The sequence below is a fragment of the Gigantopelta aegis genome, chromosome 4 (genome assembly GCF_016097555.1).
Source record: "Gigantopelta aegis isolate Gae_Host chromosome 4, Gae_host_genome, whole genome shotgun sequence".
Taxonomy (NCBI): Eukaryota; Metazoa; Mollusca; class Gastropoda; order Neomphalida; family Peltospiridae; genus Gigantopelta; species Gigantopelta aegis.
Genome location: NC_054702.1, coordinates 60,214,363 through 60,240,203, shown reverse-complemented (window position 1 = coordinate 60,240,203; position 25,841 = coordinate 60,214,363). Strand labels below are relative to the sequence as shown.

Below are 25,841 nucleotides of genomic sequence, written 5' to 3'. Positions count from 1 at the left end.
GGTATGTGCTGTCCTCTCTATGGGATGGTGTATATAAAAGATCCCTTGCTGCTAATTGAAAACAGTAGCCCATGAAGTGGCGACAGCGGGTTTCCTCCGTCAACATCTGTGTGGTCCTTAACCATATGTCTGACGCCATATAACTGTAAATGAAATGTGTTGAGTGCGTCGTTAAATAAACCATTTCCTTCCTTCCTTCTATCAAAACATATTTATAACGTTGTATACCATCGATAAACTACAGTGAACAATATGAATTGCCTCTTACGTGGTTGGGTTCTTTGTTCTCGCGATTTGGCGGTGCTTGGTGTGTTCTTCTGACTGGTTTCATGTTCACCTGGCGGTCCATCTCTACTTGTCTAAAAGTAACATTATAAAAATGATATGGAAGACAAAAGCTCATCATATGACAGAATAGCTTTATTTGTTCCATTCCCATCTCTATCTCTCTTCCTCTCTCTCTCTCTCTCTCTCTCTCTCTCTCTCTCTCTCTCTCTCTCTCTCTCTCTCTCTCTCTCTCTCTCTCTCTGTGTGTGAGTCTCTCTCTGTCCCTAGCACTCTCCCTGTCTCGCTTTCTTTCTCTCTCTCTGTTTGTCTCTCTGTCTGTCTCTCTGTCTGTCTGTCTCTCTCTCTCTCTCTCTCTCTCTCTCTCTCTCTCTCTCTCTCTCTCTCTCTCTCTCTCTCTCTCTCTCTCTCTCTCTCTCTCTCTCTCTCTTTCCTTTTTTTTCTATTGCACCGTGTACTTATAACATTACTAAACTAGTTTCCTATAAAGATGCATGTAGGTATGTATCTGTGTTTGCTCACTGTCTTGTGGCTTTGTGTTGTGCCAGAATCTCTAGACACAGGATGACTTTCGCCAGCGGACGTAGAAACTTCGTCTTGGTCCGACTCTACATGGTGTAATTCAGTCAGCTTTCTAAAGTTTGATTACAACAAGAATATTAGCTAAGTATAATAATATATGTAGTATAATTGTGTAATGTTTATACACATTAAAATTAAGTCAATGCTTGGGTATATTTGGCGTGTCAAAATACAACAAAACAGCTATAACTATAACAAGAAGAACAACAAAACAGACACTTTGAAGAGATGCATGGTTGCTTAATGCTAGGTTCAAACTGTCAACTGTCACAATGAAGTAGGCCAACTCGACGGTTGCGTTGTAATTTCCCCCAAACTCCCGACTTACGACTGTTGCGCTCAGATTAACAACTTATCGGTCGTAGAAGTTGGATACGACGAGAATCGAGTTGTAAGGGCGCTCAGACTAGCAACTGAACAGTCGTAGAAGTTGTGACAGCATAAAGTTGGCGTACTTTGTCGTGACAGTCGGTAGCCTGAGCATAGCATTAAATAAATAAGGAATGAAAGAAACAACGATGAGGAGACATGGAATGAGGAGACATGGAATGAGGAGACATGGAATGAGGAGACATGGAATGAGGAGACATGGAATGAGGAGACATGGAATGAGGAGACATGGAATGGCAGTATAGGATGTAATATTGGTGCGCTGCCAATCAGTAGTATGGGTGTAGGTCAAACATATAATTTAAGCATTGAGAAAAACAATCTCATCATTCTAACATATTCTAGTTACACACTGCCCGGGCAAACCCTTGATTTGTCTACATGTACAATCAATCAATAGTGATTTAGTCGTTGCTCCCTACTACCATGGTCACGTTATGCAAGCTTAACTCTACATTTGGCAGATGTGGGTCCAAGGTTGGATTCAGGGGGGTTCTGGGTGAATGCAACTATCCCAAGCACTGCAAGAGCCTTAATTATACTAGCGAGCAACGACAATTTATTATTTATTTACTGAACAAATTTCAGCTTGACATTTGCCAGTTTAGAATATTACCCCCCCCCCCCCCCCCCCCCCCCCCCGCTCCACAAATTACCGATCATTCCCCCGAGGACCACCAGTATACGTTATCTAGATACATTAATAATTAAAGGTAAATGAACTAAGTAAAAAAGAAAACAGTAACGTGAAAATAGTTTGAAACCCAATAGTCGATGCGGTTGGGGGTTTTTTTTGTGCTGGGATGTTGTTAAACATTCAATAATGTTAACGTGCAAATATTAATCGATACATTAAATAAGGAAAGGAACTCGATGTGTGCAAGCTTTGGGTTTTCTAACATTATGCACAATAATTTCTAATGCGTTTAGCTCTCGTTATCCACATTTACTAATACAATAAATAAGAAAGCTTACTTGATATACGCAGGATCCGGTTTTCTAACTTTATGCACGAGAACTCCGATGGCGTTCACCCTCCGCTCCCCACTCTGGAGTAGTCTCACCTGAATGTCTGTACTCTCCGGGTCAGCAGGGGGTAGCTGGAAACTAATGGCAAATACATTTTTAAACAACGCTTTGTTTCATTAAAAACAAAAATGGTTTCCATAAAATATGTAACTTATCGGCGACCGACACAGATTGACACAGACCAAATAAAAAGGTTGTGGGAACATAGTCGCAGACAGTCTGCGACGAAAACTGTAACTTTTCACCAGGGTCGTAGAATGACAATAACTAACGAGCAGTCAATAATAATGAAAAGAAAAAGAACAACATGAACAATAAATAAATAACAACAATTTTTTAAATTAAAATTAAAATAAATCAAGTATGGCACAGTAACAGTGACTATTTTCTACCTGAAGCACTTGTAAAATAAAAGGGGTTGGATTTGGCCCAGTGGTATAGTGATTGTCGTGTGGTAGACTCATTAGGCTTTTTCTCGTTCTAGCCAGTGCTTACAAGTGGTGTAACAAAGGTCGTGCTATGTGCTATCATGTTTGTGGATCTCTTGGTGCTAGCCATTGGAGTAGCCGTAGCGGGTTTCCTTTCTCATTATCTGTGTGGTCCTTAACCATATGTCCATAAATAATAATTTTGAGTACGTCGTTAAATAAAACATTTTTTTCTTTTTTTCTTTGGCAATCGGCCTCTGACCTCCAAGGGTTAAGGCATTGGTCACAATGTTTTATAATACATAAAAGCTTGCTAATTATATGATGCCTACCATAACACATAATTCGAACTTGCACATAATGTATTTTTTTTATTGAATATAAGATGATCAGAACCACATAGTAAACCTACGTTTTACTTTAGATGAAAAAACAAACCGGACACACACTATTGGTTGAGTGCTCACTTGAGGTGCTTGGATCGCAGGATAGAACCACCTAAGGTGGATTCATTCAACTGACTGAGTTTCTTCTTGTTCTAACCAATGCACCATAACTGGTCAAAGGTCATGGTATGTTCTTTTCTGTCTGTGGGAAGGTGCATATAAAAGATCCCTTGCTGCATTAGGAAATGTGTTGTGGGTTTCCCCTGATGACTACGTGTCAGAATTATCAAATGTTTCACATCCAATAGCCGATGATTGATTAATCAATGTGCTCTAGTGTTGTTGTTAAATAAAACAATATTTAACGTTTTAAACATTACGCAGACCGATTCGAGCATATGACCTTTACTGCTAGAAAAATGTGGCTTAGGTCACGAGACTGTGTATTCATTTTCAAACAGCTACCATCAGTGTCCCGATTCAATCGTTTCCATTTTAACAAATTTAAAAACAAAGCTGATATGTAAATGTCAAGGTGCCAAGCACCATCGCCTCAACCTCTGCTCTTTCCAATAGTCGTGTTTGCTATATCAGAACTTGTTGATATAGCAGTGGCGTCAACGTCTGGCCAATATGTGTACACTGATAAAACATTGACATCAATAAACATTTGTCCAGAAAATCTATTGTGTCAACTGCGACTACCATATTGATTACAGAAAAGGTCATTGCTTTTAATAATTAAAGAGAATGGAAGCCGCACTTCCGAATAGGACCGTATGGATTTAAAATGTGCTATAGCTTAAGTAGACATCTGAAGGTAGCAGCAATAAACAGTTTCTTAAGCTAGTTGCGTGCCTAAAACATATGAGTTCAATTACTTTCTGTAATAGAAGGCACGAACATAACAACACTATTATCAGTGCACTATAACTACAGCTATCCTGTGTCTAAAATGTTTATTGCGATGTTGTGTAGACGGAGAAAGCGGAAACCCGCTGTCGCCATATAGGCTACACCTTTCGTGTAGGGAACATGGCACTGCGTATGTATCTTCTCGTGGAGGGAACTGCATACACCATAGGCTGCACGTATTGTGTAGGGAACATGGCATTGCGTATGTATCTTCCCATGGAGGGAACTGCATACACGATAGGCTGCACGTATTGTATATGGAACATGGCATTGCGTATGTATCTTCCCATGGAGGGAACTGCATACACCATAGGCTGCACGTATTGTGTAGGGAACATGGCATTGCGTATGTGTCTTCTCATAGTCAGACCTGCATACACCATCGCATTATATGCCATGACCCTTTATATATTGCTCTAAATCCCAACTCTGTAACAGGTGATTTACGTGAATACAGAACCAGTAGATGATTAATGAGGTGGTCGATTGATCAATGTTTTAAGACGATCATTATAAAAACATGAAAGTCTAGAGTTGTATTTGTAATTTTTTTAAAAACCTCTTTCATTAAAGAAAGGATTTGTTTTTATTTATCAACTGACAAATGCCATGTCTACGCGAAAGAAAACAAATAGCAGGTTTTCAGATTACAAGATAAATCCATCCCTGGTTTTGGTGACGTACATGTTTCAGTGTTTTCCCTTTTTGTGAATGTTTCTGGCAGTTGTCGAAAATTTAAATTTTAAAGGGACATTCCTGAGTTTACTGCATTGTCAGATGTTTCTGACTAATAAAATAATTCAACGATTAAACTTACAAATTAAATATATTTTCTTGTTTAGAATATCAGTGTCTGTATATTCAATGTGTTTCTGGTCGTCTTAATATTTGTAAGAAGCCCAAACTAGATTGTGTCTTCAAATAATGCCGTACGTATGAAAAAATAATATTTTAGGAAATAAAATGAAATTTAACCTAGTACAAATATTAGAACGATCAGAAACACGTTTAATATACAGCCACTAATATTTTATGCAGAAAAATATATTTGATATGTAATTACAATCGTTAAAAAGTCTCTGTTAGTCGATAACATCTTAAAAACTGCAGCAGACTCAGGAATGTCCCTTTAAATATAAAATGGTGTGAAGACTATATATTGGGGGTCACGGCTTCCATGGACACACAGGCACACACGCACACACACACACCACACACACACACACACACACACACACACACCAACTACGCAAATGAAAGCCAATGGACAAATGATTAATATGCTTTAACGTTTAAAATTATCTGATTGCGTCTTTACATGCAATCATGTAAATTTTAACAATTGGTGTACAACTACAGATCAGTGTATGGGAAATACTTACATTCTATTCACAAGTGACTTTTTCATATCCCACATAACGATACTGCCATTTCCTGTCCCGGTAAATAGGACTTCCTCTTTGAATGCAACCATACACGTCACTTCATGGGAAGACAATATGTAGTCCTACAATCATTGTTGTATAAGATATAGAGCAGTATATCATGTTGGTATATCTAATTAATTTTAATTTATAGGCCTACTTAAAATGGGCTAATATACTAGTATTTGAAGGGTGCACGGGATTAACCTGTTATGTCACATTTTAGGTAATGTGATATTTTAATTTTTTTGAAGTTTACAACCCTGCAATCGTGGAATATTTATACCTAAGGAAGCATAACGTTGGCGAAATGACAAAACGTCGTAACTACACTTTTCAAAATGTTACAGGATAGAAAAACAAACTGAATATTTTTCGAAAAATACGTTATTTTGTTATAGTCGTTGTTATGCGAACATATTAACAGTTAATAGTGATAACTACTTAATAGTGGGTGTACCATAGTTAGGCTACGTCCGAAATTAGGACGTTTTACCCTATGTGTCAGGTCTACAAATGTACTTACGATATTTTACACCTGAAATGTCGTTAAAAATGTCAGTTACGACATTTTGATCTAGAATTTAACACAGGTTGAAGGAATGAGGCAAGATTTATACATGGATTAAATACACATACAATCAGGTGTAATTAACTGGTTTTATTTACATGTAATCCATGTAATGTGTGAACATAATGCAATGCTGAGCGTCATGTCCACACTCTAGCTTCCCACTTTGTAGATACGACGTTTTGTCATTTTGTTTCTTGGACCAGTTTTAATACGACTATTTGTCATGTGACAGTCAACCACTTTCTAATAGGCCGATAGTTACGATCTTTTGACAAAAGCAGAATATGAACGTTCTAACTCTGGAAATTTCAAAAAGTGATTTCTCGCCAAAAGCGTAGTTACGACCTTTTTGTCATTTCGCCGACGATAATTTACCACCAACCACAATTATAGGTTTTTAATTTAGCGTGTCAATGTAACCTTAACATACACGACCGTTATAATACTGACTACCTGTTTGGACAACATTGGTTATTCCCGTGGACCCTTCATTTCTATTATAATAAAAACAAATCTTGGCACGTTTTCCTTATTGCTATATATTCTTCGTCACGAATAATTTAGTGTATATATATTCTTTGTGATCAAATTATTTCGGTAAACAGAATATCAAAAAGGAACAAAAATGTTCATAAAACGTTAGTAATTGTAGACAGACACAAAAGCTAATTGGATTCAAAATGAATAATGTAAATAAAAGTAACATTCGCGTTTCTTTTCATCTTTTTTTTTTCTTTCCATTTTAAGTTTGTTTGGGGGTTTTGGGGGGTTTGGGGTTTTTTTTGGGGGGGGGGGGTGGGGATACTATTTTTGTTTGTCCAGTATAGACTCACTTTTCTGAACACATTGGTGATTTGTGCGTTAGGCAGACTAGTGTCGGTTCTCGACGAGGACTTGGTCTCGTTCAGGGTGGGCGACTTGGACTCGCTACACAGGGAGAAACTCGCCTCTCTCGGCCAGTAGTACACGTCGCTAAACTCGTGGAGGACTGGCAGATCGTGGCTGTCACTCGGATCCTGTGGACAAACAGGAATAAAAGCACATAATTGTGTAGATAAAGTGTGTATTGTTTAACGACACCACCATATCACATTGATTTATTAATCATCGGCTATTGGATGTCAAACATTTAGTAATTTTGATATAGTATAATGCTAGGATCAGACTATGAACTGTCACGACGATGTTGACCAACTTAACGGTTGTGTTGTAATTTCTCCAATTTCCGACTTAACAACTAATGGGTTATACGGCGTAAATCGAGTTGTAAGTGTGTTCACACTAGCAAATGGATAGCCGTAAACGTCGTGACAGTAGATAGATGGCCGACTTGCTGCTGGCAGTTGGTAGTCTGATGCTTGGATTAGAGAGAAAAATCGCTATATTTTTTCAATAAGTAGCAAGAGATCTTTTTAAAGCACCATCCCATAGACAGAATGACATAAATCACGACTGGCTGGAACGATAAATCGACCATTGGGGCATCGATTCCACTCCGACCATGTATCAGGAGAGCGCTTTAGAACTGGGATACGTCACACACACCCCACTCCCACCCATCAATTATGTAGAAATCGTGAAAAAGATAAAATGACATACTCATTTTAATGACTGATTAAAGATAAGATGACATAATCTTTCAGATAACTGAACGAAGATAAACTACATAATCGTATAGATTAAACCATATAAAAACACATTCAGAATAATATATTTAGGAAACATCGACAGAATTATTATCAAAATACTACATGAATCTGCAAACTTCAGAGCTCCGTGGATAGTTTGATAAACGTTGTATACATGTAAGCATAAAATAGCCATAGTTTGATATACTAACCAATATCATCTTGATTCTGTTGTTCCACCCACACGCCAGTAACACGTGGTCATTCTCACAGCGGTAGTAGACCAATCCCGTGATGCTAAGGTCTTCATCCACGCCTCGCCCTGACTTCGACTTGATCATCTGACCAGCGCCAAAATCCCAGATCTTAATAGAACCTGAACATTAAACATGAAAATATATTACTTCGTGAATTCCAACCTTTGACCAGGTCACACTAAAACCTGTCATTTAAACATAGAATACCATAGTGAATGCCACCTGACCATCATTTAACCTACACACAAATCCGAGATCTTAATAGAACCTGTAGATTAAACATGAAAAACACATTATATCATGAATGCCATCATTTCAAAACCACTAAAATCCGTGAGTATAATAGAACATAGACATTAAAAACGATAATCCCTGATAATATTTATCAGTGTCCGTAGATTTGTTTATGACAAATATGTTATCTCTGTTGCAAATCAAAGGATTTTCATTTTTGAAAAACCAAGGAGCATGAAAAATCGCACTCTTTAACTGTCGACTAGAGGAAAATCATATTATTGAGAGAATGGTTTGTTGGAATAAGGGCGTTGATATTTAACAAACCAGACACATGTTCATGATGGCATACTAGTGGATGTAAATCATTTGCATGAAGTAAAATGCAATTGTATGTAATATTATAAACAATTATAAATTCGTTTTACCAAATAAACATAGTCTGTTACTTTTAATCAAGTTAAAATAGTTGGTATTTTCTTTCATCTATTGGTGTAATGAAACATGTGTAGCAGAACAAACATCAGATGATCTGAAGTGGTTATTCTTTAATGTTTTGACTTTTTTTTCAAATATGTATTCTAAACAACTAATAATAATTAACATTTTCAGTTGCATATCTCTGCACAAGTCCAAAATATAGGAAGGACATAAAAATTATATCAGTAATTAATTGTCACGAAATGAAGTATTGTTTGTTTGTCTGTTTGTTTGATTCATTTATTGATTCACTGATTGTTCAAACTTGAGTTGCTCTTAAACAATCATTTTTTAAATATTGTTTTCTAGAATAACAACTACATACCATCATAGCCTCCACTAACTAGTCTGTAACCTGACTTGTCTAGCGTTATTGCAGTAATTTCAATTCCTGGACCGTGTGCTTCTGTAATGGAGTATATGACCTTGCCTGTGTCCATCTCCCAAACCTAAATAAACAATATTAAACAAGAGCTCATCACTTTCCACAATGCGAAATAAAATCTAGTTTCAAACTTAATAAATTATCTTTCTTTAAAAGCACAAAGGCACGAACCATTAAAAGAATACACTTATGTCAGCGTATTGATGATGTTTACATATATTGTCAGCAGGATTAGAACGATTTATCTACTATATATTATAATACAAAAACCGTACCTTCAGAAATGATTCTGTGCAAACGGAAACCACTTGATTCAGCTCACTGTTGTACAATACCTTAAATAGTAATGAGAATTATTTCGACAAATGAAGTAGAAAAACTTATTAATATCAACAGTTTTTAACTAATAAAAGGCCTAGTTGTTTGTTTGTATGCTTGTTGTTGTTGTTGTTTGGTTTTTATTTTGTTGTTTTGTTTTGGTGTTGTAGGGGTTTTTTTCGGGGCTGGGGTGGGGTGTCTTGTTTTGTTTTATTAGTAATGCAAACAATAGTCGGTTTGTTTTCGGGTGTTTGTGGTGGGGATGTTTTTGTAGGTTTCTTTCTTTCTTTCTTTGTTTTATTTCTTTCCAGGGCGATAGGTGGTGGTTAGTGAGAAAGAATTGTTGTATGTAATTAGTGTCCTCGATTAGTGATAAACATTTTTTATCTCTGAGTGGGAGTTTGTACCGTAATGCAAATTCAGCACCTGGCAGGCTAAGAGGCTATGACTTGACCACGACATGTTCCCTCCGAAGCTGGTAGAAAAGAGAGAAAAGTCTGCTATAATATTCTAACCTGGCTGAGTGGTCTGTCGTGGGTATGTGGAACCTGCATCGTGTCTTGTACTGCCCTAGTCAGAGGCCACGAGTCAATGACGCTGGAGCCTGCGTGAATCAATAGCATAACGGTGATCAATGTGCATACTCTCATAATTAAACATATAAAGGTAGAAAAAAATATCAGTATAATCAGAAATCATATTACTAAAATTAATGACATCTTAACACATTTTAAACTATAGCCATTTGGAGGTCAACGTATAAGTATGTTGACAGTTAGTATAGAGCTTGGAATGTTGTCACATTGTCTACTCCTCTTAAAACTTTAGTCCATTTTCAACAACATAACAGTGAACAATGTTTACGCACTCGTAATTAAACATATAAAGCTAGAAAAACATATCAGTATAATCAGAAATCATATTGCTAAAAATAATGACATCTTAACACATTTTAAACTATAGCCATTTGGAGGTCAACGTATAAGTATGTTGACAGTTAGTATAGAGCTTGGAATATTGTCACATTATCTACTATTCCCAAACATTTAGTCCACTTTCTCATATACAGAACTCAAGGGTGGATCCAGAAACAAAATGGTCCACTTCCTAATAGACAATACTTAGGGACTCGTTCAGGAAATATATTTTGCTTCTCTTTTTTTTTTTCTCTTTTTTTTTTTTTCTTCTTTTTTTTTTTTTTTGGGGGGGGGGGGGGGGCACATAGATCAACTTGTGAAAAGAGCAACACAATTAAATTTTTCCAAAAGCCAGAAAAAAGGCAGTTTAATATATTTAGGTGGAGTCGGGTGTCTTACCGTGGGACTGCCGTGGAGCAATGTCTCACCAGATGAAACATTTTATGACAACAAGTCCTGTCATACATCTCACCAATGACACACGTGGTTATATTTAATACATTTTGAACTCTGAACTGGTGGGATACAATTTGGAACACTGCGACCTCTGTTTTGGGCTACACCCCGCCCCTTGAACTATTAAGTACACACCTTTAAATTAAATATCGCACCTGTTAATAGCCGGTCGTATTTGTTGTCAAACAACATTGAATAGATTCTCTTCTCCCCTGGACGTTCCTCGTTGTCTGTGAACACCTGCGGAATATTGAAGAACAAATCAATTATGCTAAAATTTGTTTTATTTAACGACACCACTAGAGCACATTGATTTATTAATCTTCGGCTATTGGATGTCAAAGTTTTGATAATTGTGACATAGCTTTAGAGAGGAAACCCGCTACATTTGTCAGTGGCAAAGTTTATTTTATATGCACAGATGGGATACAACATAGCACAACCTTTTATATGCCAGTCGTGGTGCACTGGCTGGAATGAGAGATAGCCCAATTGACCCACCGACGGGGATCGACCCTAGACCGACCGCACATCATGCGACAGAACATACGTACTACTGATAACAATATTTTTAAAATACAAATATTTCCATCTTTTTGTCTGTTAGTGTTTAAACCAGACATTTTGTTAGTCATTACACATCTATGAAAAATGTTAGAAAAAAAAATCAGCGGATTTAATTCCTCGCCTACGTTATTCTGTACGAAAAAAAAAGTAATATAAAATACCGGATTCATTTAATATTTCCATCATTTTAGTTTAGTGTTTAAACCAGGTATTTCGTTAGTCATTAGACATCTATGAAAAATGTTAGAAAAAAGAAAATAATTCAGCGGATTTAATTCCTCGCCCACGTTCTCTACGAAAAAGAATTGTTATATAAAATCCTGGATTAATCCAGTTCTGGGTTGTTGGGGTTTTTTTTCACATGAACATACACGAATATGGGGGGAAAATACGTATAGTTTGTGATGTAGGAATAAATATCCAACACTTAAAAGATAAGATTGCTACGAGCAAAATTTAACGCTGTCGTTACCGAAAAGGTTATGTTGACGCTACTAGTGGGAATGTTTTGACTTTTTTGTTCATAAATTAGTAAGGAAAAGTTCGTTAAATGGAGTTTGAGTGCATATGTAGACAGCAATTATTTATTTTGAAAAAAAACCCCACCCTTATATGGTTTTCGTAATAGCCTAATAGCAACATCTTCTGCGCGCACACACACACAGTGACACATACACACGAACATATAATTATACATGGGCTCAAACATATGCATTCTACATTTATAAACCCAAATATACGCATATACTCTCACAGGCACACGGCATACATATGTGTGTACAAATACACAAATATTCAATCAAATTGTGGAAACAATATATATATATATATATATATATATATATATATATATATATGTTATATATGTTTTATATATATAAAGTTTGTTTTGTTTAAGGACACTACTAGAACACAACTTGATTTATTAACAATTGACTATTGGATGTTAAACATTTGGTAATTTTGACATATTGTCTTAGCGAGGAAAACTGATAAAAAAATTCCATTAGTAGCAAGGGATATTTTATGTGCACCATCCCACAGACAAGACATACCACGGAATTTAATATACCAGTCGTGGTGCACTGGCTGGAACGAGAAATAAACTAATGACGAGGATCGATCCTAGGCCGACCGCGTATCAGGCGAGCGCTTTACCGCTGGGCTATGTCCCGCCCATTAAACCTTCTCTGAAATAGTCGGGGGAAAAATGTGTACTGTGTGATATCAACCGGCCTACAGGCTCGTAAGTACATGATTCGCAGCACGGTACCGGATCCAACCCAGAGCGGGTTCTTAAGGGCTCAGTGGGTAGGTGTAAGGCCACTACACTCTCTTCTCTGACCACTGACCACTAACCAACTAACAACTAACCAACTGCCCTGGACAAACAACCCAGATAGCTGAGGTGTGTGCCCAGGAAAGCGTGCTTGAACCTTAATTGAATATAAGCAAGAAAATAAGTTGAAATGAAACGTGTGATATGTGATCTTGTATGGGGACCTCTATCTACCTGAAGGCACGTGAGTGTGTGGATGTCCCACACTCGGAAGACGCGAGCTGTCGACAGACTGATGATGTGCTGATCACGCTCATTGCAGGCCACGTCGGTGATGGTGAACAGGTGACCCAGTAGTTTGCCTGTAGAAAATAACAACAACAACACACGTGAACACGTATTAAAACAGAACATAATTAGGCACTGTTAAAATTAACTGCTGAAAGTAATACAAAAGGAGTTTTAAATAGCTTTATATGTGTAGTGAGTTTCATTTTAAAACATCAAGTTAAGAAATATCACGGATCTGCGCATTCATCTATTTTTTATTAAAAAAGAATCGACAATTTCTTGTTCTTCCTTTAATTTGTTTTGGTGTATATTTTAGAAGGCATTTCAATTTTATTTACAAATGTTTGTGTAAATACACTTAAGATTTGGGCATGCTGCTGTGAGCAAACACTTCAGTTATCTGGGATTTCTGTAAGAGAAAGGGAATAATGGTTAATTGTTAGTGGTTAGTTGTTAGTGAGTAAAGAGGCCTTACACTGAGGGTTAAAACTTGCTCAACGTTGGAGATGGCTCTGGGGCGCGAACCCTGCACCTGTCGTCCTTAACTACAACAACGCCGAGGCTATATTATTAACAATAGGCATGTAAACATCACATACCAATCTTGACTAGTGTGCTTTGTGCATATTTTCAAAATGCAATCGCTTAAACAGTCATAAACATATAAAGAAATTTTTTTTAAATATTATTTTCGTTCAAGAAAACATATTTGCCTCAGATTAATGGTCCAACTCTCCCAATCGTTAAATATCCTCAACAACTAAGATCTAGTTAATGAATGGAGGTTTTGCGTTATTTCTAATATTAATTCCAGTATGTATTCAACGTTACAAGACACTAACCCGTGGGTCTTGAGAATATATGCGGATGCCACACTCGAATAATCTTGTCCACTCCAGCGGTGGCGATGATGTTGGCTCGACTACAGTAGTCGAAACAGTTAACTCCTTTCGGGACGGACACTCCCCGTATTTCTCTGCAATTAAAATGTGAAACTTCATACTGCATTCCCTGTATGTAAATATAGTTATAGGAACACACTCCAAATATTGATTTCATATTAAGTTTATTGTTTTCACCTGCGAAGTAGGCGAGAGTACTAGAAAACAGCCATAAACTTAAGTATATGCCATTATCAAGTATATACCATTATCACGTATATACCATTATCAAGTATATACCATTATCACGTATATACCATTATCAAGTATATACCATTATCACGTATATACCATTATCAAGTATATACCATTATCACGTATATACCATTATCAAGTATATACCATTATCACGTATATACCAGTATCAAGTATATACCATTATCAAGTATATACCATTATCACGTATATACCATTATCAAGTATATACCATTATCAAGTATATACCATTTATCAAGTATATGCCATTATCCAATTAATCAATGCAATTTTTTAAAGTAGGATATGTTGTACTTGTTTGCTGCCACATACATCCAAAGGTGTATCACTCATAACTGAGTAATGCCTGCATTTTACTTTTGCTTTTTTCATTATGTTAAAGGGACATGTTAAGTCCAGTCGCTTACACATTGTCGTATATTCTGCCAAGCTCCTCCAAGACAAACGAATGAACGCTGCTGGGAGAACAGGAAGCAAAACACCGCAATTCTGGAAAATACTTGACCTGCAAAATTAAAATAATGTTTGTTTGTTTTTATTATTATTGTCCTTTATAAAGTTTAAAACAAATACAAACCCAATCGTGTCACCTTTACAATGTGTATTTATATATGAGTATACTAGGAAATGTCTACAAACGTTACCAAAGGAACTCAAATTGGCATTTATCAGCAGTTTGTCTCCAAATACAATTAGTTGGCACACATATTATAATATATTTGTACGTTGAAGGTTCTTAAGTATACAGACAGTTGGTGTTATGTAATGTATTGTATTTATAGCAGTCGGGCTGTAATGCGTTTTACTGCATAGTTTACAATAGCAATATGTTTTCCTTACCCTAAGTACCCAGTCATCATGGAGTCGACGTCTGACAATGGGTCTGAAAAGCAAATTTACAAAAACGGATTTACTTAAAACTTCTTTTCAAACTGTCTTCGTCCTACTAAATCGTTTTAATAGAAACAGTTACTTTAGTGCCTGTGCTGAAAGGTTTGTGAAAGGAGGCTTTAAATAGTTTTTAAGCGAAAGAAATGAATAGTTGATTAATGACAACACAACACATTTGAAAACTACTTCTGTTGGTATTTTACCCTTTCAACCCCCCCCCCCCCCCCCACACACACACACACACACACACCACCCCCCCCCAGGTCCCGGTCTTGATGTCAAAAGTTAAGCCCGGGATGGGCATACCTGAAACATTCGCGGTACATTGGTACGTACAAAGAACTCTCTCTCTCTCTCTCTCTCTCTCTCTCTCTCTCTCTCTCTCTCTCTCTCTCTCTCTCTCTCTCTCTCTCTCGCTATCTCTCTCTCTCTCTATCTCTCTAGCTCTCTCTCTCTCTCTCTCTCTCTCTCTCTCTCTCTCTCTCTCTCTCTCTCTCTCTCTCTCTCTCTCTCTCTCTCTCTCTCTCTCTCTCTCTCTCTCTCTCTCTCTCTCTCTCTCTCTCTCTCTCAATCTCTCTCTCAATCTCTCTCTCTCTCTCTCTCTCTCTCTCTCTCTCTCTCTCTCTCTCTCTCTCTCTCTCTCTCTCTCTCTCTCTCTCTCTCTCCCTCCTCTCTCTCCCTCCCTCCCTCTCTCTCTCTCTCTCTCTCTCTCTCTCTCTCTCTCTCTCTCTCTCTCTCTCTCTCTCTCTCTCTCTCTCTCTCTCTCTCCTCTCTCTCCCTCAATCCCTCCCTCTCTCTCTCTCTCTCTCTCTCTCTCTCTCTCTCTCTCTCTCTCTCTCTCTCTCTCTCTCTCTCTCTCTCTCTCTCTCTCTCTCTCTCTCTCTCTGTCTGTCTCTCTCTCCTGTTGGTATCTAACACATGCATTTGATTAGTTTGACACTGCTAACGCCGCATTGGTACACTTTTCCATAGGCAAGACAACGTATATTTCACGGTCTGTGATGGACCAATCCTAAGATATGGTTTGGATATGTGTGTGTGTGTGTGGGGGGGGGGGGGGGGGGGTATAAATCCACCGAGCGCTTAGATGGTGGCTGTACTATTAAATTACAACCCACTCATAACAAGCAACGCACTAATACTCGGATAAACCGCATGCTTATATAATAGGGTTTCCAAAATCAATATGTCATTATGAGGGCACTTTACGGCGTAACTGATACATACGTTTCCAGTGATACATGATATGTAACTTTAAGTACTGACCAGTCCCGGTAGTGTGCGATAATAATTGATGTTTTATGGCACAGCTTTTTAATAAGCTGACCATGGCAAATTATGGTTATAAATTATTACAGTGTCGTATTTACTGTTAACATATCAGATACAAATTGAACTTAACGTCGCTATTAGCACGTGATGTTTGATGTCAACATCATAACATCATATCATATTAATCGTTAAAAGCTTTTAAATTGCTCCGTAACATGCGCTTGGCATTTGCAATAGTATCTGTGTATGTCCTGTTGCGTGTATAATGTGAGTACAACGTGAGTAGAGAGAAAACAGATAGAGTAATAACCACTGTTCTATTGCTGACAGTAATACAAAATGTAGGATCACGAACACTGATAGTCCGTAGGGTGACAGGGAACCCTTACTAGTAGGGATACATATGAGTCCTTAGAGTGAAAGGGGACATTTAGAAGTAATGATTAATATAAGTGTAGTGTGGGAGGGGACCCTTACTAGTAATGTTTAATACGAGTCCGTCGGGTGGAGGGAACCCGTAATAGTAATGATTAATATGAGTCCGTGGGGTGGCAAGGAACCCTTAATAGTAATGATTAATATGAATCCGTAGGGTGACAAGGAACCCTTACTAGTAATGATTAATATGAGTGTAGTGTGGGGGAACCCTTAATAGTGATGATTAATATGAGTCCGTACGGTGGAACGGGAACCTTTAATAGTAATGATTCATATGAGTCCGTAGGGTGGCAGGTAACCCTTACTAGTAATGATTAATATGAGTGTAGTGTGGGGGAACCCTTAATAGTGATGATTAATATGAGTCCGTACGGTGGAACGGGAACCTTTAATAGTAATGATTCATATGAGTACGTAGGGTGGCAGGGAACCCTTAATAATAATGATTAATATGAGTCCGTAGTTTTTGGTGGGACTGTTAATTGTAATGATTAAAATTAGTCCGTACTGTGGAACGGGAACCCTTAATAGTAATGATTAATATGAGACTGTATGGTGGCAGGGAACCTTTAATAGTAATGATTAATATGAGACTGTAGTGTGGGGTGGGACCCTTAATAGTAATGATTAATATGGGTCCGTACGGTGGAACGGGAACCCTTAACAGTATTGATTAATATGAGTCTGTAGTGTGGAAGGGAACCCTTACTAGTAATGATTGATTAATATGAGTCTGTAGTGTGGAAGGGAACCCTTACTAGTAATGATTGATTAATATGAGTGCGTAGGGTGGCAAGGAACCCTTACTAGTAATGATTAATATGAGTGCGTAGGGTGGCAGGGAACCCTTATTAGTAATGATTAATATGAGTGAATTGTGGGAGGGGACCCTTAATAGTAATGATTAATATCAGACCGTGGGGTGGCAGAGGACCTTTAATAGTAATTATTAATATGAGTTCGTAGGGTGGGAGGGAACCTTTACTAGTAATGATTAATATGAGCAAGGGAGACAGAAAGCCACTACGTGTCAATTGAGGGAGATGATTTTGAACTTTAAAAAATACATTTAGGGATAGGTATTAAAAAAACATAAACAGGACACAGTAATGCAGTTGGGTTTTTGTTTTTTCAGCTAGGCAAAAAAGTACTTTTAAACTAACAAATAATTGTGACCGCCCCCGCAAAGTATGATCCAAATTAAACAGGTGCGTCATTTGATAGGATTGCATTAAAGTATTCTAATTTATAGAACCATTTCTATGCTACAAAGACTATTTTAATAATTTTCCTATTCCAAAGTACTAATTACTTCTGCTTGAATAGTCTTGTGATTAGTTTGTGGGTCAGTTTACAAAGCTGCATATTAATACATAAATGAGTTGTTTTGTTAGCTATTTTCATACAACGTCTCTTACTTTCGTTCCATAGATTAATTTCGAAAGCATTCAATGCCGTGTGCTTATTAATATTTCTTGTATACAGTTTCGTATGTTATTTAAACCAACAATAGTTACAATACCCAAGGGAGAGTTTATGGTTTCGCTTACTCCATTAGTTTGATATAATGCTATATTTGACCAGCCTCCGTGGATTAGTACCTATTTAACTAAATTCCAGAAAAGATATGTTGAATATTCTTGCAACAATATGTGTGCTATTTATGTGTACATTTTAGTTGATTGCTTGAACACTGTTAATTAATTAGTAGGGTCGATGACGATTCGACGAACGGTTTTCATTTAGTAGAGTCGTTGACGTAAAGGTTTGTGGGCATAGATGTACAATAGACGGTATAATCACAATATTGCTGTACAATAAACAGTAAATTCACAGTACTGCTGTACAATAAACGGTAAATTCACAGTACTGCTGTACAATAAACGGTAAATTCACAGTATTGCTGTACAATAAACGGTAAATTCACAATACTGATGTACAATAAATGGAAAATCACAGTGTTGATGTACAATAAATGGTACATTCACAGTATTAATGTAGTAGCAGGGCTCACCCTGTCAGAGCGCTCGCTTGATGCGCGGTCGATCTGGGATCGATCCCCGTCGGTGGGCCCATTGGGCTATTTTTCATTCCAGCCAGTGAACCACGACTGGTATATCAAACGCCGTGGTATGTGCTATCCTGTTTGTGGGATGGTGCAATAATTGTATTGAATAAATGTTGAACTCACTGTGTTAGTTTAGTAGGGTCTATGCTATAATCATGTAGAATAATCGTTGAACACACTGTGTTGGTTTAGTAGGGTATATGACGTAACTATAGAATAGATGTTGAACTCACTGGGTTAGTTTAGTAGGGTCTACGAAGTCACTATAGAATATACGTTGACCTCACTGGGCTAGTTTAGTAGGGTCTATGACATAATCGTGTAGAATAATCGTTGAACACACTGTGTTGGTTTAGTAGAGGCTATGACGTGACTGTGGGTGTTGAAATACTCACTGTGTTAGCTTAGTAGGTTCTATGACGTAACTGTATTTGTTCAAATAGTGTGTTAGTTTAGTAGGGTCAATGACTTAACTGTGGGTGTTGAAATACTCACTGTGCCAGTTTAGTAGGGTCTATGACATAACTGTGTGTGTTTTTCTTCTCCCCCTTGGTGTTCTTCATGGTCAGGTCCTTGGCGGTGACTGTGAGGATGTTCACGTAGCCCTGGTCGTCCCCGAACAGGATGCAGTCCTCGTGGATGGAGGTGGCCAGGGGCACGCTGACCATACACTGTGGAGAGTGTTCTATGGGCTTGATGGAAAATATGTGCTGTAAAGTACAAACATCATATAGAGGGTATAATATTATCACGTTGTTTTGGTATCTGAGATTAGAAGGATAAGAAGAACCTTTTTAGTTATTCATGTTTGAATTTAAGTAATTAAATTCCAATATTTATGGCAATATGTACTTTGTTGAGAATAATACTTAAATACACACACACACACACACACACACACACACACATACGCACACATACGCGCACACACACACACACACACACACACACATATATATACACACACACATACACACACACACACACACACACACACACACACACAGCATTATGGACGTTCTATCCAGATCTGAACAACAAAACCGTAATACGTGATCATGGCCCCGTTCCACGAAGCGATCTTAGCACAACGATTACCTTAAGCGCATTGCTACCCTATGTACTTAAGTTTATTTTAGGGCTAAGATCACTTCGTGGGACGGGGCCAAGAGTTGTATCTCAGCATAATGCAGAATCGAATGGGTATTTTGCAAAATAGTGGTTGATTCCGTGAATCTTTGTCTAGCATGCAAAAAGGTACAATCGTTACACGATTTGTCACCCTCGCTAGGGTAACAAGTCGTGTAGCAAGGCATGCACGATATGTTACCCGGGTGAAAAATAGAGACGTAGCATCCCTATTATATTACCTGGTTCTTCCCCTTCGCTCTGTTGTCCCAAATGACGATACTCCTCTCCGTGCAACAGGCCACCCTCCGAATACTCGGCAAATAGTCGCACCCTGTCGCCCACGCCGCTTCCTGTTAGTATGGAATACAACAGATATTCAGTATATTGCTTACAATTAGTTGAAAATATCTGGAAGTAATGACAATCCCGTAGCTACAAAATATACTTTCAAATTGCTATTAAATTTGAAGGAAAATTAACACAACAGGTATTTGTTGCAAAGAAAAGCAAACTTGTATCAACGATATAGTTACTCCAGGCATTAGGACAAAATAACCTTTTAAAATTAGGTTTTCTTTCATACATATCAGTTTTAAATGTGCTGGCTAGCCCGTACACATCTCATTGCTGTCTGTTTGATGTTGCAGTATGTCATCAATCAAACCATGTTCAAATAATATCAGTATCATGATGGGCCGAATTTAAGAAGCCTGTTTTCCCTTTTACGTGTGTAACTACATATATTGACAATGTTGAGTTATAAAATCGTATTCTGTGATCAAAATCTGCACAAGGCAGAGTCAAAATGATGTTTTAGACCAAATCGTTTTTGTTTCAATAATCCACTATCACAGTATCAGGTGCTCGTCCTTAGGAGGACCGCCACTCAGTATTGGAAACAAAGCGGGAAAACATCACATACGCACACTGGCGTAGGAAGCGGGAGAACAACTTTGTAGCAGCAGTGATGGTTTTTATATATTTTACATGTATTTATATATATATATATATATATATATATGTATGTGTGTGTGTGTGTGTGTGTGTGTGTGTGTGTGTGTGTGTGTGTGTGTGTGTGTGTGTGTGTGTGTGTGTATGTATGTATATATGTATGTATGTGTATGTGTGTGTGTGTGTATATATATGTGTGTGTGTGTATATATATGTATATATGTGTGTATGTGTGTGTGTGTGTATGTGTGTGTGTGTGTGTGTGTGTGTGTGTGTGTGTGTGTGTGCCCCCTACGTTTTGGCACCTTCTTACGCTCGTGCATACACACAATTTGTTATTACATTGTCAGTCTTTGGTTTCATTGCTCACACATCATGGCTTTTCAGACTACACTCGGAACCTCTCGGCATTTTACAGGAAGCACATTTCGAACGAACGATACTCTGCGAAATAACGTTAATCTCGGTGGATCCATAACTTTGTATGCTCTTCATACACCATTAAAGTCTGACTCAAAATGTTAGTCATAATAAATTCTCAGTACAGATAAAGAAAATGGTATTATAAGGAAACAAGATAACACATAAGACACTAGTTAATAACAAAAACAATCCTTAACTGATATATCTAGTATTTCAAAACAATGTCACTTGCAGTATGAGACATGTTATGATACAAATGCATATTACTTACTAGTAATTCATATACGAATACTCACGTTTATATCAACACAGGACTGAAGTCTTAACTGCAATAAAAGTGAAGAATATAATATTAATTACACACTCTCCTACTGGGAGTTCAGGTGACAATGAGGGGTACATTTGGGGTACAGATATAGGAATGGAAGATAATCATCAAGACAGTGATTTGTTATCAACCGTAGTTATTACATTCAACTATAATATGTAGGTGGTTACAGTACTCAGTGGCAGTGCATGAGGAGTAGGATATAGCTCAGTCGGTACAGCGCTCGCCTGAGATGTATGGACCTTAGGATCGAACCTCATATATGGACCCATTCTCTGATAATTTGTCTTGTGCCCACCAGTGTTTCATAACTGGTATATTAAAGGACATAGTATGTGCTGTCCTACGTGTGTGCATATAAAAGATCCATCTCTGCTAATGGAGGGGGAGTGTACCGAATTTCCTCCAAGATCATATGTCAGTATTACCCATTGTTTGATATTCAGTAGCCGATGTTTAATTAATCAGTGTGATCTAGTGGTGTCGTTAAATAAAACCAAACTCAGCACGTGGTCAGCGTTCGTTTGAGAGCAATGGGTCGTGTGATTGAACATCCTCGGTGGACCATCGACAGGTACATCAAAAATCGTGATATGCAAATCGAGTAAAATTACCACATACAATAAGTTATTTGGTAGGACTGAACGAATGAATGAATGTTTAACGACAACCCAGCACGAAACATATATCGGCTATTCGCTGTGAAATTATGGTAAATGCAAACATTAAGTGTTATTTAGTAGGAATAGGCCATATCTGGTGGCAGCAAGTTTCGAAATAATCATATGTTAGGACACCAAATTAGCACTAGTGTAAAATGTTTTTGAGTTGTCGTTAAACAAAAATTCATTCCTTTTTCTTTTTTGAAAGAGCCAAAAATCGTTAATTTCTTTCCTCGTTAAGTTTTGGTTTCATATGTATGATACTCTAACCTTAAGTGTGGATCATTTGGCAAAAAAAAAAAAAAAAAAAAAAAAAAAAAAAAAAAAAAAAACCCACCAACAACAAAACAAACATATCAATGACTGCTTGGATGTCAAAATAATAATAATAATTTGTCAAAAATGCCCATCAACACTTGAAAGGTATCTGAAAAAAACTGAATCCCAAGTGACGTCAAAACATGGACAACAAATTGAAAGAACATAATCATAAGAAAAAAAACAAATCACTTGTTTGCGAGCTGAAAAATATCTCAGCTATTTACGTAATTCCATTATTTTTATTCTGTAGTCAACCGTAAGAGTGTATTAATAAATAATGAAACCCAAACAGCCGCTGAGATAAACCTATCAAATATGGAACTGCCGCGAATATCTAATCTTGAACGAAACCTTAGTTATGTGATTATTTCCTGTCAGCCATGTATAATTCTTATACGTTTACAGACCAATAATAGACTGCTCGGGTACCCGCTTTGTCGTATTCAGAGAATGCACTAACTAAAGCTACACTTCCACGACACGACTTTTTGTAAACATATGTAACATGAGCGGGATGGGATATAGCTAAGTGGCAGATAACTAGCCTGATATGCGATGTCTTAGGATCGATCATACTCTGTCAAGGTCAATGCCAAAATGATGGTATGTACTATCCTGTCTGTGGGAATGCGGATATATAATAGATTATTTGCTGCATTTGCGGAAGAGGTAGCGGATGTTGCCACAGCGGGGTTTTTTTTTTATCTCTCTGTCGACCAAATGTTGAAATTACAATATGTTAGACACCAAACAGACTTAATTTAAAATGATCTGAGGTGATGTTAAATAAATATTACTTTCCTTTTTATATGTAACACGCGATAAGCCAATCACTTTTGATTAGTGATAGGAAATACAACATACATAAATAGATATACATGTAGAATTCAACAAAAATTCCGGCTATTTTATAAGACTCAATTCTATTCATATTATATAAAATACTAAGCTGTGAATATAAGTTGTGTGGTGAGAACGCACCTTAAGATCATTAAATATAGTTAAGTATCTATACCTTGTTGGTCCATATCGATAACGCCCCCTTCTGAGACACACTTAAGTAGGAGTCGATCCCCTGGATGTACTTGATACATTGCACCGTATCCCGACGCTTCCTGTCACCTACAAACATAAAATATCTATTAATAACCATATAACGGCGATTTACGATAATATCCACTCATTTCAAGATAGGTTTCCGTAAAACTGCAAAACGGCGCTGGCCGTCGCAGATTGACGCAGTTCAATGTAGAATTATTATTTTTTTTTTTATTTTTTTTTTTTTTTTTCCACTTCGATCTGTGTTGGATATGCAATAGCTTAAGGAAGTTGAAACCAATTCAACTTTGTAGATCTATAGCAGAGCGTTTGCGACGGTCTAGCTTGTGACCATTGTAATTATATTTTATGAAAACAAGATTCAAACTTTACAGCAGTAGTTCATGTAATTATTAATAAGAAAAAAGAAAAAAGAAAAAGGAAGAAAATAGTGCACCTTGTGATTCCGCAGTTATTTGATTTCATTTCATTTGATTTTATTGTTTTGCTTCATTATTGTTGTTGATGGTGTTGGTGTTTGATGATATCTTTAGTTCGATCTGGTTGTATTGGGTGGGTGGGGTATTTTCTTTGTTTATTTGTTGTTTATTGTTTTTATTTTTTTCGTTTCAGGTTTTGTTTGTTGTTTGTTTTTGTTGGGGGGTATTGGGGGGTTGTGGGATTTGTTTCTAGGGTTGTGAGGTTTTCGTTTCTTTCTTGTTTTATGGGGTGGGGGTAAGCAATATTCGGTCGCTAGATAATCAGAAACATCAACGCGAGAAACAGTGGGGTTTGTTTTAGTGTTTTTTTAATATTATCACTGTAAAATAGCGTGAGGTAGACTCACACGGAGTTATCGGAATTGACTTTTGAAATAATACTTAGAATGACATGTTCTGTTGATAAAGTTATCAACGTGTGGTCTGTCGCGCTTGCAATTGTAGTTTTTACAGATAGTGTCAGTGTGTGACATGAATTTATGTATATCTTACCATGCAAAAGTCGGCATTTTGTTCTTAGCATAAGCTAAGCTTAAAGATTGCCTGTTTCTAAACGACATATAAATGATATTCTTATAGGTTTCAAATATTTGGATTTAAGATGTCACGCCATGTTTAATACATAATTTTCCTATGAATGTGGTAGGTCCACGCGTTTATAAATACCATACATACATTTTGAATGACATAAATACATGTTAAATACTTATGGTCTATTTTGATATTTAAGAAATATATGAAATATATTAAATAATATTATATATTTTGCTTATGAGAGTTAAAAATGGACAATAACAAAGTTTTACTTGACTAAAAATTATTATTCTGTATATATTCAGTTTTATCTCAAAGCAGGATTGAAATGCGGTACTGGTATGTTATCTGCCATGCAAAAAACGAAAGCTGATTCATATTCACATCGGAACAGATACACGGTGACAGCTCGAGGAATAGTGTATAGTAATCATCATAAAACGTACTACAATGTGCAATATCGGACATGTTGAAATCAATATAGTTGTAATCGATACACATGCGATACCTCGACTCGCTGGTTCGACGCACTCGACCGATGTTGTTTATCACACCATGTTCGATATGACATACTGGTTGATTCTTGTACTGCATTCACAGGGGCGGGCTTGTTATAATACCGTATTCGATATGACACACTGGCTGATTCTAGTACTGCATTCACAGGGGCGGGCTTGTTATAATACCGTATTCGATATGACACACTGGCTGATTCTAGTACTGCATTCACAGGGGCGGGCTTGTTATAATACCGCATTCGATATGACACACTGGTTGATTCTAGTACTGCATTCACAGGGACGGGCTTGTTATAATACCGTATTCGATATGACACACTGGTTGATTCTAGTACTGCATTCACAGGGGCGGGCTTGTTATAATACCGTATTCGATATGACACACTGGTTGATTCTAGTACTGCATCCACTGGGGCGGGCTCGTTATTACACCGTATTCGATATTATACACTGGTTGATTCTAGTATCGTATTCACTGGGGCCGGCTTCGTTTTTAAAACATGCCTCTACGTGGACTTACTGATGGAAAGAAATAAGGGATCATACCAACACTAACAAGAAAGAGTGACTGCAACCAAAACACTCATCCATAGCATCAGGAAGTTAATTGCGTTACTGACATTCAATCCCACATTATTGGCATTCAGTTCAATATTGCATTTAATAGTGACTGAACTTTGGTCTAAGTGTTCATGTATTTATTTTTCTCATTATATCTTAGGAGGGGGGATTCTTGGTATATTCTCTCTCTCTCTCTCTCTCTCTCTCTCTCTCTCTCTCTCTC

The 25,841-nt window shown here is 37.3% G+C and overlaps 1 protein-coding gene across 3 annotated transcripts in view; it reads right to left on the bottom strand.

The window, feature by feature from the left end:
- LOC121370856 (WD repeat-containing protein 64-like) overlaps window positions 1-25,841 on the bottom strand; it is a 59,620-nt gene that overhangs the window by 20,883 nt on the left and 12,896 nt on the right. For all 3 annotated transcript variants that reach the window (XM_041496363.1, XM_041496364.1, XM_041496365.1), the window contains exons 4-21: window positions 23,483-23,589; window positions 21,453-21,482; window positions 20,022-20,132; window positions 19,147-19,361; window positions 14,823-14,865; window positions 14,390-14,487; window positions 13,668-13,801; window positions 12,769-12,896; window positions 10,844-10,928; window positions 9,831-9,919; window positions 9,273-9,332; window positions 8,938-9,061; window positions 7,854-8,017; window positions 6,847-7,029; window positions 5,398-5,522; window positions 2,233-2,364; window positions 808-919; window positions 269-359 (exon numbers count right to left, since the gene is read on the bottom strand). In XM_041496363.1, coding sequence (XP_041352297.1) covers window positions 269-359; window positions 808-919; window positions 2,233-2,364; window positions 5,398-5,522; window positions 6,847-7,029; window positions 7,854-8,017; window positions 8,938-9,061; window positions 9,273-9,332; window positions 9,831-9,919; window positions 10,844-10,928; window positions 12,769-12,896; window positions 13,668-13,801; window positions 14,390-14,487; window positions 14,823-14,865; window positions 19,147-19,361; window positions 20,022-20,132; window positions 21,453-21,482; window positions 23,483-23,589 — 2,031 coding nt within the window. The remainder of the gene's footprint in view (window positions 1-268; window positions 360-807; window positions 920-2,232; window positions 2,365-5,397; window positions 5,523-6,846; window positions 7,030-7,853; window positions 8,018-8,937; window positions 9,062-9,272; window positions 9,333-9,830; window positions 9,920-10,843; window positions 10,929-12,768; window positions 12,897-13,667; window positions 13,802-14,389; window positions 14,488-14,822; window positions 14,866-19,146; window positions 19,362-20,021; window positions 20,133-21,452; window positions 21,483-23,482; window positions 23,590-25,841) is intronic.